At 41.8% G+C, this 15,785-nt stretch overlaps 1 protein-coding gene across 1 annotated transcript in view; it reads left to right on the top strand.

Moving 5' to 3' along the window:
- Positions 1-6,947: 6,947 nt before the first annotated feature.
- Positions 6,948-15,785, top strand: part of CDH2 (cadherin 2) — a 184,082-nt gene continuing 175,244 nt past the window's right edge. Inside the window, exons 1-3 of the mRNA XM_040632382.1 lie at positions 6,948-7,135; positions 8,420-8,529; positions 9,491-9,643. Of these exons, the coding sequence (XP_040488316.1) occupies positions 6,948-7,135; positions 8,420-8,529; positions 9,491-9,643 (451 nt within the window). The remainder of the gene's footprint in view (positions 7,136-8,419; positions 8,530-9,490; positions 9,644-15,785) is intronic.

Consider the following 15,785-nt stretch of genomic DNA (forward strand, 5'->3'; position numbering starts at 1 on the left):
ATACACAGTGCGTTTAGTCAGATGAATTCCCCAGTTGGTTATAAACACTGTCTAATGCTAAGTAATATACTATTTGATGACATTTCGAACATTGTGTCTAAGCCTCTTGCAATCTCTGGTGAGTGTAATGAGTTGATGGGAAAAAATCAATGTAAGCCGGGATTGGTTGTCTCTACTGAATTGCCTTAGACACTTGTGGAACTTTTACCGGCAGTTTAATTGCAGAACGGTCCGAGCCACAATCTCTTGATAGTGTTACCCTTTCATAAGCCAAGTCTGGGAGTATCTGTAGGGTTGCTACCCATGACATTAAATCCACGACACTTACTGGTAAACTCTTGGCTGTGTTTCGGGATTGCACTCCACAAAGCCTTGATGCCTCGAAAGCCTCTTCTCACGTGGCTGACGAGCTAGGGGATGGCACAGATCTCCCCGGACTTGATCGATGTTTGTGTGTGGTCCCGAGCTTTGATAGGTCCAATTCCTGAGAAGTTGATGCTCTAAACCACCTTTTGCATGCGGAACTCAGACTTCTGTCCATCAGGCTCTTGTATTGTGGTGCTGTCCTCTGGCTTTGAGTTCCGTTTCAGCAGTCATCAGGTTTCCTGGCCAGCATCGACGCTGTTATTTGACTACTTGCCATTAAAAGAAATGGAAATCAGAAAAAGAAAAGTACTGATGCTAGAGATATTCAAGGACTCATCCTAATAATATAATGGAGGCAAAGGCGGAAATTACTAGGTGGGTCACAGGGCTCAGTGGGTGGCCTTGGTCAGGGATTCCTCGCATCCAAGCTGGTCTAGATTGTGTCATGAAGTCAAGAAAGAGTTAAAGAACCAGTTCGAAATGCTGGGCTCTCCCTTCAGAGTAGTACCTGGCAAAACAAAAATATCAAAGGGCAGGGTTAAACTTCTGCACATTTCAAGCATGTTTCCGGGGATATGAAATTCAAAGTGTCATCGGTGGCATGGCTGACACAGAGAAAAATCTTTGAAGAGTGGCAGCAGCTCTTGAATAATCTTCTTAACGTAGCCTCCAACATCATGGATGGAATCCTGTGAAATGTAGAGAATCTGGCAAATGTAATTGTCTGGTGATAAATTGGATTAAAAAATAAAAAATTAGTCATGCAGACTTGGTCCTGAACAGTCCATTATTTTATTACCGTGTACCCCACTAACCACTTAAAAATATCTTCACTAGTTGTTTATTTTTGCGTCTAGCGTTTGGAGGACCTAACTACATAATAAACGTATTACCATAGTTGTCCCCCTGCCTTTTCCAACACTGCCCGCCCCCACCCCACAAATACACATCAGGGATTCTACTTGTTTTCTGGGTGTTTTTTTTTTTTTTTAAGATTTTATTTATTTATTTGATAGAACACAAGCAGGGGGAGCAGCAGGCAGAGGAAGAAGCAGACTCCCCGCTGAGCAGGGAGCCCAACATGGGGCTCCATCCCAAGACCCTGGGATCATGACCTGAGCTGAAGGCAGACGCTTAATAGACTGAGCCCCCAGGGATCCCTCCACTTGTTTTCTTTTGCACATGAATGAATTTTTGTCACTTGGTCTTTGTTGTTTTCTTTTTCCCTTTTTATTTTCCCGGAATTCCTACTTTATAAAATGCTTTAAAAATACTTCTCAGGTACTCATGTAGCAAAGCAATAAAAGTCTCCACAACAGAAAAAACAACAATATCATAATAATAGCTACCCCTTGTCTTGTGGTGAATCCGGTATTATCTTTACGCCCTTTACATGCTTCCCAGCAATCCCATGAGGCTGGTACTCCCTGAGTGGTAGTAGTTGATGATTGTAACAGGAGAAGAAGCCGGGGTACGGGTGAACTTCTGTAGCTTGTTCAGCTCGCACAGGTCACACAGGGAGTGGGGACAGGGTTTAAACCTAAGCAGGTTTGCTCCAGAGCCCTGAGTCTTAACCAGGACGCACGTTACTGCCTTTATTTCCATGAAAAGGTAAGAGACAAACATAAAGAAAAAGGAAGTTTCCAGCTTTGTTGACTGAATTATATAATCTACTTCACAGAACTTAAATTCTTACTAGATTCTGACCTTAGAGTATCTGGAAGGGAAAAAATGAAGAGATTGATGCTTTGGGGGAAAATATCCAATTGATTAAATTTGATAAGCAAGAGAGCCTAGGATTTCGTCAGGCGGTCTTCAAAGCCAGAAAGAAAAGATAAAGATTCCATTAGCTTTGGGCTGCTTTCCGATGTGAAATTTTTAGCCAATAATCATAGATAATCTCGATCTGGTGGAAGATGGAGAGGCGAGGAGATTGACCACTGTGGCTTTCAGGGGAATATTTAAAAGCTTGGATTTAGGAGTGACTTGGAGGAAAGTGGAAAGCGGAGCCGGTGACCGCGGAGGACTATAAAAAAGAGTCACGATAACGGGGCCTGGAAGAGTAGTGGACTCAGGGCTTTAAAGCTCACAATATTGAGACTACGGAAAGAATTCTAACGGGAACAAAAGTGACGTCATTGCGAGTGCAGGACCGGAACAGATAGACTAATACAGGCAAGCAGTACTCCTCAACTCCTGTTACACTTGTCCTTTCTAGACAAGGAGCTCGGTCTTCCGCCTGGGAGGAGTGGAGCAAATACTTGTAAGAGGAAATTGAAACTCAAGATAGGTGAACCGATTGTGCGAAGGCGCGGGGCGGCTCTGAGTGAGTCCAGCGCCTCCGGCCGGCGCGCACATCGTCCTAGTGGGCCACGGGGACTTTCGCTGCCTGCTGGTCATCTTGGAAGAATTGCGGAGACGAGGAGAATCACTAACGGATCAGGGGTGGGATCATGCCCGATTAAGAGCAAAGCCAGGGGCGCCTGGGTGGCACAGCGGTTAAGCGTCTGCCTTCGGCTCAGGGCGTGATCTCCGCGTTATGGGATCGAGCCCCACATCAGGCTCTTCAGCTATGAGCCTGCTTCTTCCTCTCCCACTCCCCCTGCTTGTGTTCCCTCTCTCGCTGGCTGTCTCTCTCTCTGTCAAATAAATAAATAAAATCTTTAAAAAAAAAAAAAAAAGAGCAAAGCCAAAAACAAAATCAAGGAAGTACAGTTTTCCAAGAAAAGAATAGAGAGCCCCATGCCGACCTGGGGCAAAATTCTGGAACCAGTAATTACAAAAGGAGGGCTTGCAGATTCAATTTTCACATGTACACGGTAGCTAGGAGACCGCATGGGATTGTTAAAAGCAGGAAAAATAATTGTTTCTTTATTGCTTTTTGTTGCTAGGTTCTTAGACTTGAAGGCCAGAGCACACAGGTATGCTGTGCCTGAGTCCAGGGAAGTTTCAGGAGACACATGGGGACTGGATGTGTGGCCACTGCATGCTGTGTAGGCACTTGCTACGTGTACCGGTTTATCCACCGCGTGTCTTGAAATTCTGTTTTAGTGAGTCGTGATTTAGATCCAGGAGTCTGGATTATAGGCCAGTGTTCCAGAATTCTTGCTATGCTGGAGCAAGTTTGGGAAGTACTGAGCTGTAGAGACATGTCGTGCACGTTGAATTTATGTTGTCATCATAGTGTTAAAACTATTACTGACAGCTGATGCATTGAATAACCACGTGCCAGACACCATCCCCAGTGCTGTACACATATGATCTCAGTTAATCCCCACCCAGCGCAGTGAGTGGGTGCTGTCTTTATTGTACATATAGTCCAGATGGGAAACTGTGACGTCTCTGAAGTCTCACAGGCATAAGTGATGGGGCAGGATTCAAACTTGGAAGTCTGGCACTTTGAAAGTCTGAGCTCCGCACCATTCAGCAGATAGCCCCTCTTTTTTTTTTTTGAAGATTTTATTTATTTATTTGTGAGAGAGAGAGCACAAGCAGGGGGAGCTGCAGGCAGAGGGAGAAGCAGACACCCTGCTAAGTAGGGAGCCCAACGTGGGGCTTGATCCCAGGACCCTGGGATCATGACCTGAGCTGAAGGCAGATGCTTAACTGACTGAGCCACCCAGGCGCCCCATCGGATAACCCCTCTTAGGCTTGGGGTTGGAGGGAAGGGTGATGTGTCACACCCCGTCTTTAGTATCTGAGTAGCATCTTTATGAAGACATTGGGGAGTCTCAGACTTTCTTGATGCAGAGAACTGGAGGGTGGGAGATGACTAAATCTAGGTGGAATTATTAATTTATCACGATCAAATCTGGGAAGGTTACATGTAAATTGCTGCCCCTTGGGACCCCAAATCAGCAGCACGGATACTGGAAGCCATGACTTAATAGTTTTCTGGTAAAAAAGATCAGGGTTGTTTGGGTGGACTACAAGCTCAGTATAAATCAGCAAGCCTTTGTCTGCTCTGCTCCTCTTGCCTGGAATGCCCTTTTCTACTTCCTCCTCTTTGTCCTGGCAAATTTTTAATCATCTTTAAAGACAGAGCCTAAATGTCACTTCGGCTATGGAGTCTTCTTTGATTTCTACAGGCAGATTTATCATGCCATTCTTTCTGCTTCTTTAGCACCTTGTTCCCGGTGTTATAATGTTGCGAGTATCTTTCTTAGTTTGTGCCGCCCAAGTTCACAGTCACTCAGCTGGAAACGTGGGGGAGGGCATCCTTCCCTCCCTTTCTCCCTTCCACCCCAAATCCCTGCCCTCACTAAGCCTGTCAGTTTTAACTGTCTGCATACTGATACAATCTGCCCCTTCCTCATTCCTGCAGCCCCTGTCGGACTCAAGGCTGTGTCCTGACTTGTACCCCAGCTGTCACTTGTCCCCGCCCCCCCATTTTCCCAGGAAGCATCAGAGACTTCTCTATCAAATGTAATCTGCCTGTGATTAAAATCTATGCCCTACTCCCCACAGCCAACAGGATAACCCCACGCCCCTAACCATTTATGATCTAACCCTGTCTAACTCTCCATCCTCAACTTTTGACTTCCTGCCTTGCTCCTTGGACTCCAGTGACACTGAACTCATTGTAATTCTCCAGGCAGTATGCTGTTTCTTGCCGCCTTGTTCCAGCTCAACAGCGACCGCCTGGGATGGCTTCCCACCACTCTACACCGCCTGGCTACTCCTGGGCTCTGTGTGGGAGGCCCCCAGACCTCTGCCCTGGGCGCTGTGGGTCTCTACCTCCTGGTCGTCCCTTTCTGTAGCAATCACTTCTTTATTTTGCACTCACATTAAGCCTTGAACTTCTTAAAGGCAGTGAGGCTGTTTGGTTCTGTTTCCATTGGCAAATGGATCCTCAGTACAAGTTTCTGGAAAGAACTGTGTTGTAATTATTTGCTCTACTTGGAAAGACTGTAGGGTTAGCGTCTTGCCTCTTCCTCTTCCTGTATGTGAGGTCTTGAGTATTTTACCACTCCTCCGAGTGAGAACCTGTTTGCTCATTTGTAAAATGAGAATAATTTCACCGCCCCCACGCCCACCCCCAAGGGGCTCTCCTGAGAATCAGGTGAGATAGTAATGTTTTCTAAATCTTAACATGCCGTTCCAGGGATGGCAGACTACAGCCCTGATGCCCGTTTTTGTATGGCCAAGAATGGTTTTCACATTTTTAAATGCTTATAGAAAATCAAAAGAAGAAGAATATTTTTGCCGCTCGAAAATTAAATGAAAGTCACATTTCAGTGTGTATAAATAAAGTTTTATTTGAATGAATAGAGCCGTGTTCATTCCTTTCCCATTGTCTATTACGGCTTTGGCCTTGCAACAGCAGAGTTCAGTCATTTCAACAGAGTTGCTATGGCTTGTCGAACCTCAAATATTTACTATCTGGCCCCTTATACAGAAAAATGTTTGCTGACCCCTACCTTGTTCAAATATAAGGAAAATGCATTTGATTCACAGCCGCCTCCTTGTACCACAGAGTACTTTCTGAGAGGAAAGTTTCTCTCTCTGAACTTTTGGATCCTCATACTGGGTCCAGCAGAGTGATCAGCCGATGTTGGGGCAAGCCACAGGGGCATGGCTTTGGTTTTCTGAAAACGAGGATGTCCCAAAAAGAGTATGGAGTACTGTTTGAAAAGACAGCGACCTTCCTACTACTGGCGGGGTGGTGCTTAAAGGGTAGGTGGACACCAGTTTTCATGGGTTGCTAAAGAATAGGTTGTCTCACTCTTGGCCCTATTGACATTTTGGGCTGGATCGTTCTCTGTGGCAGGGGCTGTCCTGTGTGTTTTGTGATGATTCGCAGCAACCCTGGCCTTCAGCCACTAAAAGCCAGTAGTACCCCCTCCCCAGTGGCACCAACCAAAAAGGCGTCCATACATTTAATAATTTTTGGAGCTTGTTTTTAAGAAAACACATTATGGAATAACAGCATGTTATGTTGTGAATCCTTTTTGTCTCGGGGAAGAAGAATTTAGAGAAGTTTTAGCTATTTAAAATGAGTATGAGTGGCTCAGTGGGTTAAGCGTCTGCTTTTGGCTCAGGTCAGGATCCCAGGGTCTTGGGATCGAGCCCTGCATCGGGCTCCCTGCTCAGTGGGGAGTCTGCTTCTCCCTCTCCCTCTGATCCTCCCCCTGCTTGTGCTTTCTCTCTCAAATAAATAAATAAATCTTAAAAAAAAATGAGTATGAAAATCTCAGAAAGTAATATATGACCCATGGGTATTTAATATCGGTAGCCAGTATTTGTTAGAGATGTGCTTTACAAGCAGGTTTCAGAAATTCTCACAGCCACCTTATGCAGTTAGGGCCCTTTTGTTAGATGAGGAAGCGGGGCAGAGAAGTTGCGCAAAGGGTAACATGTTGAGGACAGAAATTCCCTTCTTCGAAATAAGGTGGAGACGGAAACTCAGAAGCGAACATACCCAGGATCACTGATGGACTTTATTGGGCCTCGAAATTCCGTTCCTGTAGGTTTGGATGAGGGGCATACATCTCCAACCTTAGGGCAGATCCACTGGAAAACAAGACCATAGCAGTGGAGCTCAAGAAAAGGTTACAGTTTTCCTCTAGTCTTTAGACTTCATGGCTCTCTGGGTGCTTATCCAGCTGCGGGCTGCCCTAACCCGAACGGTCACGTTGGAATGTGACCCCTGGTACTGCATGCTGACCATTGTTTGCCTCTGCCCTGCTGCCCCTCCAGGGCCCTGCTCCCACCTGTCTACGATTGGAAACCTGCCACGGCCTCCCTCTGCAGAAGCCTGGACTGGAGGGCAATAGGCCGACTTCTGACCCATCGGTGGGACACAGATTTACAGCACATTGGTCCATTTTATCTGGTGAACCGGGGAGTTCCCTTCAGTTGTTTTGGTTAGCTCAAAGCAAAAGCTTTTACTTACTGAGTGCCTGCTCTTTGCCAGGCCCAGTACAAGTGCCTGAATATTTCCAGCTGGCAAGAATCAAAATAGCATCCAGTGTCCCAAACTTGATGGGTGTTGGAAGCCCTACTCCTTACTTCTCACTTAGCCCCTAATGTTTGCTCTTTCTTATTATGGAGTAATAGAGCATACAGGATAAATAGGGAATAACAGAATTTGCACCCGTATTCCTGTGCATATCTTCGCATTTTACTGAAGGAAATGAATTATTACAAATAAAATCAAAGCCACCTGCCTGTACGACCCTTCCTGGGACCTTTCCTATCTTGCCTCCCCCCTCCTGCACTACCCCTCCTGCTGGGGAGTGGGGGAGTAGCCTCTGTCCTCAGTTCCGTGTTTATCACTACCTTGTGCATTTTTATATTCTTGCTTTATAAGTGTCAGTAACTTCACATCTTTTATATTAAACTTTATGTATAAAAAATGGAGTCCTCAATCATGCTTTTATTTATTTATCTATTTATTTATTTGCAAGATTCATGCTACAGAGTGCTTTGTCTCTGGTCTGAGTTTGGAGTGTTGCATAAATAGGTTTCTGAACTTACTTAAAAAGAATAGTCATCCCTAGGTTGATTTAGAATTAAATTTCTCTTGCAGTCTTGCATGGAAGTTCAAGAAACTGACTGTTTGGAGATGGAACCCCGTGGATAAATGTAGCTTCTATCCTTCCGTTCTAATGCTGTCAAGTGCTCCTTTTGTTGGCGAAGTGAAAATTTTGATGGCTGTTTAGGTAATCTTCAGGTCCCGCCGTTGAAACCGTGCCATGTGGACGTGAGAACATGCCCTCACGTATTGACGAGAGCACCCACAGGGAAGTTTCCACAGGAATATACCTAGCACATAGGCTACGATATATCCACATTCATTTTTACTAGAATTTCCCAAACAGCACTCCCGATGTGCCTGTTCCAGCTTGTGATAACACCTGTGTGAGCGGTTTGGTTGCTCCAGACCCTTGACCTGATAACACTCCTTTCTTGCACATAACAGACTTAAAACTATTTGAAGGGTCTGAACTATTCTCTCACTGTGGCTCCTAATACTTTTTTTTTTTTTTGAGATTAAAGACTGTGTAATATTTAACAAAGTTCAAATTGACTTTTTTCTTTATTTTCCCAGATCAGAAAAGAACGGTTTAAATATTAGATTAGTGTGGATTTTTATGACTTTAGTATTTGCACAACTTCTCATGCAGAATCCAGGTAGACCTTTAATTGTGAAGCTGTGTGGTATTGCTTTGACATTGGCTTTCGGGTCTCTCTCTTTCTGGGACTTCCCTTCCTCCTTCCTCCCAATTTCTGATTCTCCTCGCCAGGGCAAACTGCGCCTAATGCTGGCCCTGCAGCTACTTCGATCCCTCCCGCAGCCCGTGTCCACTCCTCCCCCTCCTTGTATATGGGTGCCCACCAGTGCAGGGTGAAGTGTCCTATGATTAATGGAAGCGCTGCAGGAGTTCTGTTGAGCGCTCTGAGGATGTCCGTAGGGCTGGAAGACATAGTGAGACTGCCTTGGAGGGCTAAGTGGATAGCACTTCCTACGGCTGAGTTGTAACCACATGGGGTAGTTAGCTGCGTATGGGATAATCGAGGCAAAGATGGCAAGAGAGACTTCCTAATCTTTACGTATAAAAAGGAAACATAATTATATTAATCTTTGTTTATATTTTTAATGTGTCCCTGCCTTTCAAATTAGAGACATACCTACTATTGATCGATTGGTTTTAAACTTGGTACAAAGTACTCTCTATCGTGCAGTAAGTATGTCGTAGTTTTGTGATTTAATGAACAGGGTATATCCAAACCAACTTCGCAGCCAGAGAATTGGACGAGAACATAAAAATCTGTATACTTAATGTATGCATTTTTCTTGAAAAGTTAAGCTGATGATGGGGATTTGTGGAGCCTAGAAACTAGTTGGCTCTCCCCTCCCCCCAGATCCACTTGATAATACTTCAGCCACAATGCCCATTTTAATGGAAATGTGCGGTCTTTAGAAGAACCTAGAATGTGTATTATTTAGATTTTACTGGACAAGACAAGTGGGATTTGTTTCTTCTACTCCAGTTATCAAAAAGATTAACCCTTTGCCCTCTACATTCTAATTGTAACCGTTCGGAAACAAAGGGGTTGTTTGTACAAGATAGCTGAAAAATTGAGGCTTTATGCCAAGTGGAATGTTTCTCGGTTGAAGGAGGTAGCAATCATTGCACACATTTTTTTCTTGTGTTGCAGGCGTCTGTAGATGCTTCTGGTGAAATCGCATTATGCAAGACTGGATTTCCTGAAGATGTTTACAGTGCAGTCTTATCACAGGATGTGCACGAAGGACAGCCTCTTCTCAATGGTACTATCTCAAAAGATATATTTGTACATACAGTGTCTATGCTCTTGAAACAAATTAGCCATTAAAAAGTCTCTAAATCATCCCTACTGTATAACAAGTATGAATTTTTCACAATCACTATAATGAGACTGTAGGGACTTTATTTTAGGATTACAGAAGAGCTTATGAATCTCTTATGTACATAATTGGAAGGCTCCTAATCTCTTGAAAACTTCAGATTTCTTCCATTTTTAATTTCTAGTAGAAACCATTATGTAATTAATTTTTAGTTTTTCTGCACATATTTTACTTATTTTTGAAGGATATTTGCCAAATATCTGATTCTAATAGTTTTGGGAATTATTTACAGCAAAAATCCACTTAGTATTTTGAATTAAAGAAATAAAGAAATATTTATGATATTATCTTTGATAAAACACATAAACTTTAATATTTAGCTAAATTATAATAAACGACTTAGCAGGTTAAATCTTGAGGCAGGAGCATGAGATCCATATTTTTGTTATGACATTGTTTATAGAAATTATTAGATAGCTAATTTATCTGTTAACGTATGTGAATTTCGAATATAGACACATCTCCTTTTTAAATGTGGCTCAAGTTCATTGTGGTCATCATGCCAGTAAATCTAGATAAAACCTGAGATAAAACTTTGCTATCCTAAGCGAAATTGAAAGCCCCTTCCTTTATCTCTAATTGAAAGCAAAAAAAAAATTTGGTTGGTAGTATTTTCATGGACTTATTTATCATTACACAAAATGTCATTGAAATGTGAAAGCAAGAAGAATTGATTAGTGAGTTGTATTTAAATTGTTATTCCCCACAAATCGTGCATATCTCTAAGGCTGTTTTAGAGAGCTCCTTTTAGAAAATCCGTGCAGCCTCAACTAATTAATTTACACAGGGCTCTACCACACAGCCTTAACTGAAGTGTCTCTGCAGCACTGACAAACCTTGGTGGTATGATACTTAAGACCATAGGCAGAGGACTTTGAAATGTAAATGGCCTCTTAGCTACTATGGTTCTTTAGTGCAAGATTATCATTTTATTTTCATTTCCATTCTAATTGTGATTTGCTTACACCTATGTATTCTTTCTGAAGTTGATTTTTTTCTAAAGACTTCTTTCTGCCCTTGCCTTATTTCATGGTATTTTAATGAGTAAGTGTTAAATTAGTCTGGCTCCACACTGAATTGCTCAGCTAGTAGGTCATGGTTGACACGGTAGAGGTTTAATTCAAATCAAATCACAAGTGTAGATTTTGAGTCTTGGGGTTCATTTTCTTTAGATCTGTGAATTATTATGTGGTATCCTAGGACCTATGTGACCAGTAAATATTATTCAAATACTGAAAAAAATGTATCGATGACGTTTCTCTAGAATAACCCCGAGGAAAAAAAATGTCAGTGGAATTTGTTGCATTTTTGCAATTTATTTCTGAGATTCATTTTTAAATGGATACATCTTTCTCCCAGTCTCTTTTCGTAAGAGCTTGTTGAAATTTGCTGGTTACAAATCAACACACGGTCTGTCATTAAAAACCCCGGATTTAAGATGAAGTACATTGGCACGTGGAATGGTTTTGCAAATGAAAGCCTGTTTTCTAATTATTAGATAATGCCGGTAAGAGTAGAAATTGGGCGTGGTTGCTTGCCAGGGTCTTTTTAGTATAACCTAGAAACGGATTTTGCTAGAGTTGTAAATGTGAAAGACTGAAACGACTTTTGACTTTGTGCTCTAGCCATCAGTGAGAGAAGCGTGTACCGCAGTCTGCGACAGAACTTCATGCTTCCGTACACCCAGTTACCTTCTCTATCTTGAAGCTTCCCCCCCAAACTATTTCTCTCATGCCGCACCATTACTTTTCTCTTTATCATTCATAGAATATGTGAAAGGCCAAAATATTGGTTAGAGAAAAAGGTGTTTTGGAGTGAGGAAGAAAACTTACACAGGCTTTTGTGAAATATCCACTTTTTTGTTTTGTTTTTTTAGCAAGAGTGTTGTCACCAGTATGTTTCCTTTGGAGAATTGTTATTTAGAAGGATTCTACATTTTTTACCTCTTACGTCTTTTTGGAGTCTTTAGTGGGATAATAACCCAAAGATACATCTATACCCTGAATCCAGATCCCATGCCCTGACTCTGTTCATGAATTCTGTGCCCTGCAGGAAATTCGTTACCTTGCTCGTACTAAATCTGGAAGGGATCTATTGCTAGGCCCACCTTTTGTCAAGTTCAGTGGTCTACGGTGTTTAAGGAAAGAAGTAATTGTACATAAAATATGTACAGCAATTCTCTAAGGCATTTGCTTCACGTCAAGGTCTGCTGTATTAAATTTAGAGTTCACAGCAGAGTCCGCAAGCCTACTGAAATCATAACTCCTGACTCTTGATGCTTCCTCTGATTTCCCGCTGGTGACATCTGGGGAGAGGGCAGTCCAGCCATATGTATAGTGGTTTCATAGGATACATCCCTGGCACGCTAGTCCTTGTACCAGACTTTGACATTTTGATGTAGAGGTGTCACGCGTGCTGGTTATTTTTCAGACAACAAAACACCATAATCTTTGTGAAAGTGCTTGGAGAACATTAAGCATGAGATGGAGATCTAAGCTGGTATTGGTCATGTTAGCGAAGCTAGGTAGAAGAAGCATAGAAATGCCAAAGCTAGGCCGTAGCTCGGAGAGCATCTTTTCCTTCCGTCTGCCTTTTGTTTTTTGCTGTTGTGATGAATTTCATAGGAAGAATGGACCCAATGAGCTAGTTCGGTCCCTCCAGTTTCTCCTCCGGTTGTCATCGGTATGTCTTCTCTAAAATCATAAAGAAGACAAATGTATTTTGTGATTGGCCTTTACATTTCATGTGATACCATGTTGAATATTTGCACTCTTTTGAGACTAGTTCAGAATTTAAAAATGGCCGTGTAGACCTTTGTTCCATTTTGTAAGCAAACCCAGATTTTGCTTAACTGGGCCTCTATTTTTGCACTTCCAGGTTGTTCCCAATTTTTCTCTCTTACATAGAGTGCTGCTATGGAGATGCTTTTTTAGAGAACTTTGATTTTTCTTCAGGGATATTTTTTAGGGGGATTTATACTCAAAAGGAGAATTACCAGGCCAAAGAGAACGTAGACTATTGACGGAATTTTTTTTTTTTTTTTACATTTTTGTAGGACACTTCCTTCCAAGGCTGAACGTTAGTTCTTTTCTACATCCTCATGACCATTTAATTCTATAATAGTTTTCATTTTTCTGTTTCCCCTCGAGTGAAAAACATTCCTTTTTTTATCCTGTGGTTATTCTCTGCTTGCCTTTATAAGTTAGGATCAATTGTAACATGTTGAGGTACTCATTTTTATCTTGCATTTTTCTCTTCCATTTTAAAAGCCTTTATTACAACCCCCCTCATTTTACAGATGAGCAAATTGGAGCTCAGAGAGATTTTAGGCTTTTCCTGTGATTATACAGCTCTTTAGACAGTTAGCTGCAGATCTGGACTTAGAACCCGGGTTTTCTGATTCCTAATTTAATCCCGATGATGGCGATGATTAAAAAACAAAACAAAACATTATGGTATAACCCAGGAAAGAGTGAGAGCTAAGGAGAGCTAGCCTAACTGGCCAGGTGTCTTAGGACAAGTTCATCGTAGAGCTGGTCTTCTTTATTCCCACTTCACACCATGCCTCGTGTGTTACTGGACATATCTGGGAGTTGGTGACTATGGGGCAACCAAAGCTCCCTATAATTAAAAAAGACATTTCAATTATTGTCACCATTCGTATTTTGTGCATACTTGTTTACAAGCAGCAAAATTTAGGGCTTTGGAAAATAATATTTAGTCTTTAGTATTTAACTTCTACTCCGCTGAACTAGAAAAAATCTGTGGTGGTAGCGTATTACCTGGAAGTAAAATAACTGCAATCATAAATTTTCATTTTGTCACCAACAGTGTATCTGACACTGTGAAATAACAACCACACAGTGACACGGCAGAGAGGATGCAGGCTGTTTTTCATGTGGATGTCAAGAGTGATTTTCCTGTGTGTTGCACATTGGTGGTCTGCGTGCTTAGACATTTCACTAAGTAAACTCCTCCAACTCTGGTCAACATAAATAGCAACCTGCAATTACCAAGAATATTTTCAGTAATCCATTTATACTCACCAACTCTGGGCAGGACATGATGATTATTTTCAACTGGAGGGAATTTGATTTAGATTAGTTTACTTACTGATTGAAGCTTGCCTGCATTTACAAGCTCGGGGGAAGCTGTAGCGTATGGTATCTTTAGATGACAGTACCAAAATATTTTTTATTAGTTTAGCAGGACTTTACAACGACACTACTTCTTTTTTTAAATAACATGAGTACTTTGGTGTATGTGTTACTGAATTGGGAAGCCATCTTTATTTTAAGTAGCTCGCTGCGTTCAAGGCTTGTATTGAATTGTTGTGAAAACCTTGGGTTTGTTTTAATTTTTTTTTTTATTTTGACACATATTTTTTTGGTATTAAATGTGGAGATGTTTTTAAATATTTGAAAGGTAGGTCTATACACATTGTATTTATACAGTTGGCTAAGCGCTTGAACTTTACTCATTTCCGATGATTGGGGGAAAAGGCCGTAGGTACTGAGATTGTTCTCTTGGATATTATGATAAGCTCTAAGGAGTTACAAATGAAATGCAGCCCTTTGGATTCTCAGGGGTGGAGACCTTGTTTTAATACCGCGAGGCAGTTTTTTTTTTTTTTTTAAGAGCAATTAAGTATGTAATAAGATCAACATAAGAACTAAAAAATTTCATCCTTGTTTTCATCATCTCATTTAGACTTTGATACCTGGAATTTTTTATATCCCTTTTGATATATTTTAGGTCCATTTTTCTTAATGCAATGCTGCAAACCAAGATAAGCCAGTGTGAGTGGTTACTTTTTTTTTTTTTTTTAAGTCCTTTTACAGTTATTTATAGCCTTCAGTGATTTGGAGTAGGTGAGGCCTACTGTCTCACAAACTTACAACCAGGTCTGTGTTGAAGACAGTAAGTCACAGTTCACGTAGGCAAACATATTAGCAAGCAGGCACCCAGGTGGTTTAAAATCTGTCCTTCCAAGATCCAGAGAGCCCCTTTCTCACTGTCCCTTGGATTTTCTAGTAAACATCTCGTGGGGGATAGAAAATAGACATACTAGGGGCACCTGGGTAGATCAGTCGTTAAGCATCTGCCTTCGGCTCAGGTCATGATCCCAGAGTCCAGGGATTGAGCCCCACATCAGGCTCCCTGCTCAGTAGGAAGCCTGTTTCTCCCTTTCCACTCCCCCTGCTTGTGTTCCCTCTCTCGCTGTCTCTCTCTGTCAAATAAATGAATAAAATCTTAAAAAAAAAAAAAAAGAAAATAGGCATAGTAAATACATAAAATTTACTGTATGTTAGACAGTGTAAATGCTATGGAGAAAAGTAATGCAGAGAAGAGAGATAGGGAGAATGTGTTGTTCTGGAGTTTAAATAGGATGCTTAGGGGAGGCATCACTGCATAGGAGATAATTGAGTAAGAACTGATGTTGGAGGAGATGGTCCAGAGCCATAGATATATATGGGAAGAGCATTCAAAATAGAGCAAACATCAAGTGCAAGGGCCCTGAGGCAGGAGTGTGTTTGGAATGTTGGTGGAGCAGCAAGGACCCAGGTATGATCTGTGAGGAAAGAAGGGGCAGAGTAGTCAGGGATGAGGTCAGATAAGGTTAGAGCAGTAATGGACCACACTGTGAGGGGCCTTGTAGACCGCTGTAAGGACTTTGGCTTTTACTATGAGGAGGTAAAAAGCTATTAGAGAGCCTTCAACAGAAGAAAGACATGATCTGACTGACAAAATGGCATCATTCTGGCTGTCGTGTTGAGAAAAACCAAAGGGGATAAGAGGGGACAAGGAGACCTCTTAGGAGACTAGTGATAATGTCGGTAAGAGAAGATGGCAGCTTGGACCAAAGCAGTAGAAGTAAGAGAAGAGGTTGGATTCTGAATATCTTAAAAAATAATTTATTGACGTGAAATTCACATAACATAAACTTAACCATTTTAGTGTGAACCATTCAATGAATTTAGGACATTTCAATGTTTTACAACCACCATCTCTATCTAGTTTCACA

This window comes from Ursus maritimus, unplaced genomic scaffold (genome assembly GCF_017311325.1).
Source record: "Ursus maritimus isolate PB19 unplaced genomic scaffold, ASM1731132v1 scaffold_18, whole genome shotgun sequence".
Taxonomy (NCBI): domain Eukaryota; kingdom Metazoa; phylum Chordata; class Mammalia; order Carnivora; family Ursidae; genus Ursus; species Ursus maritimus.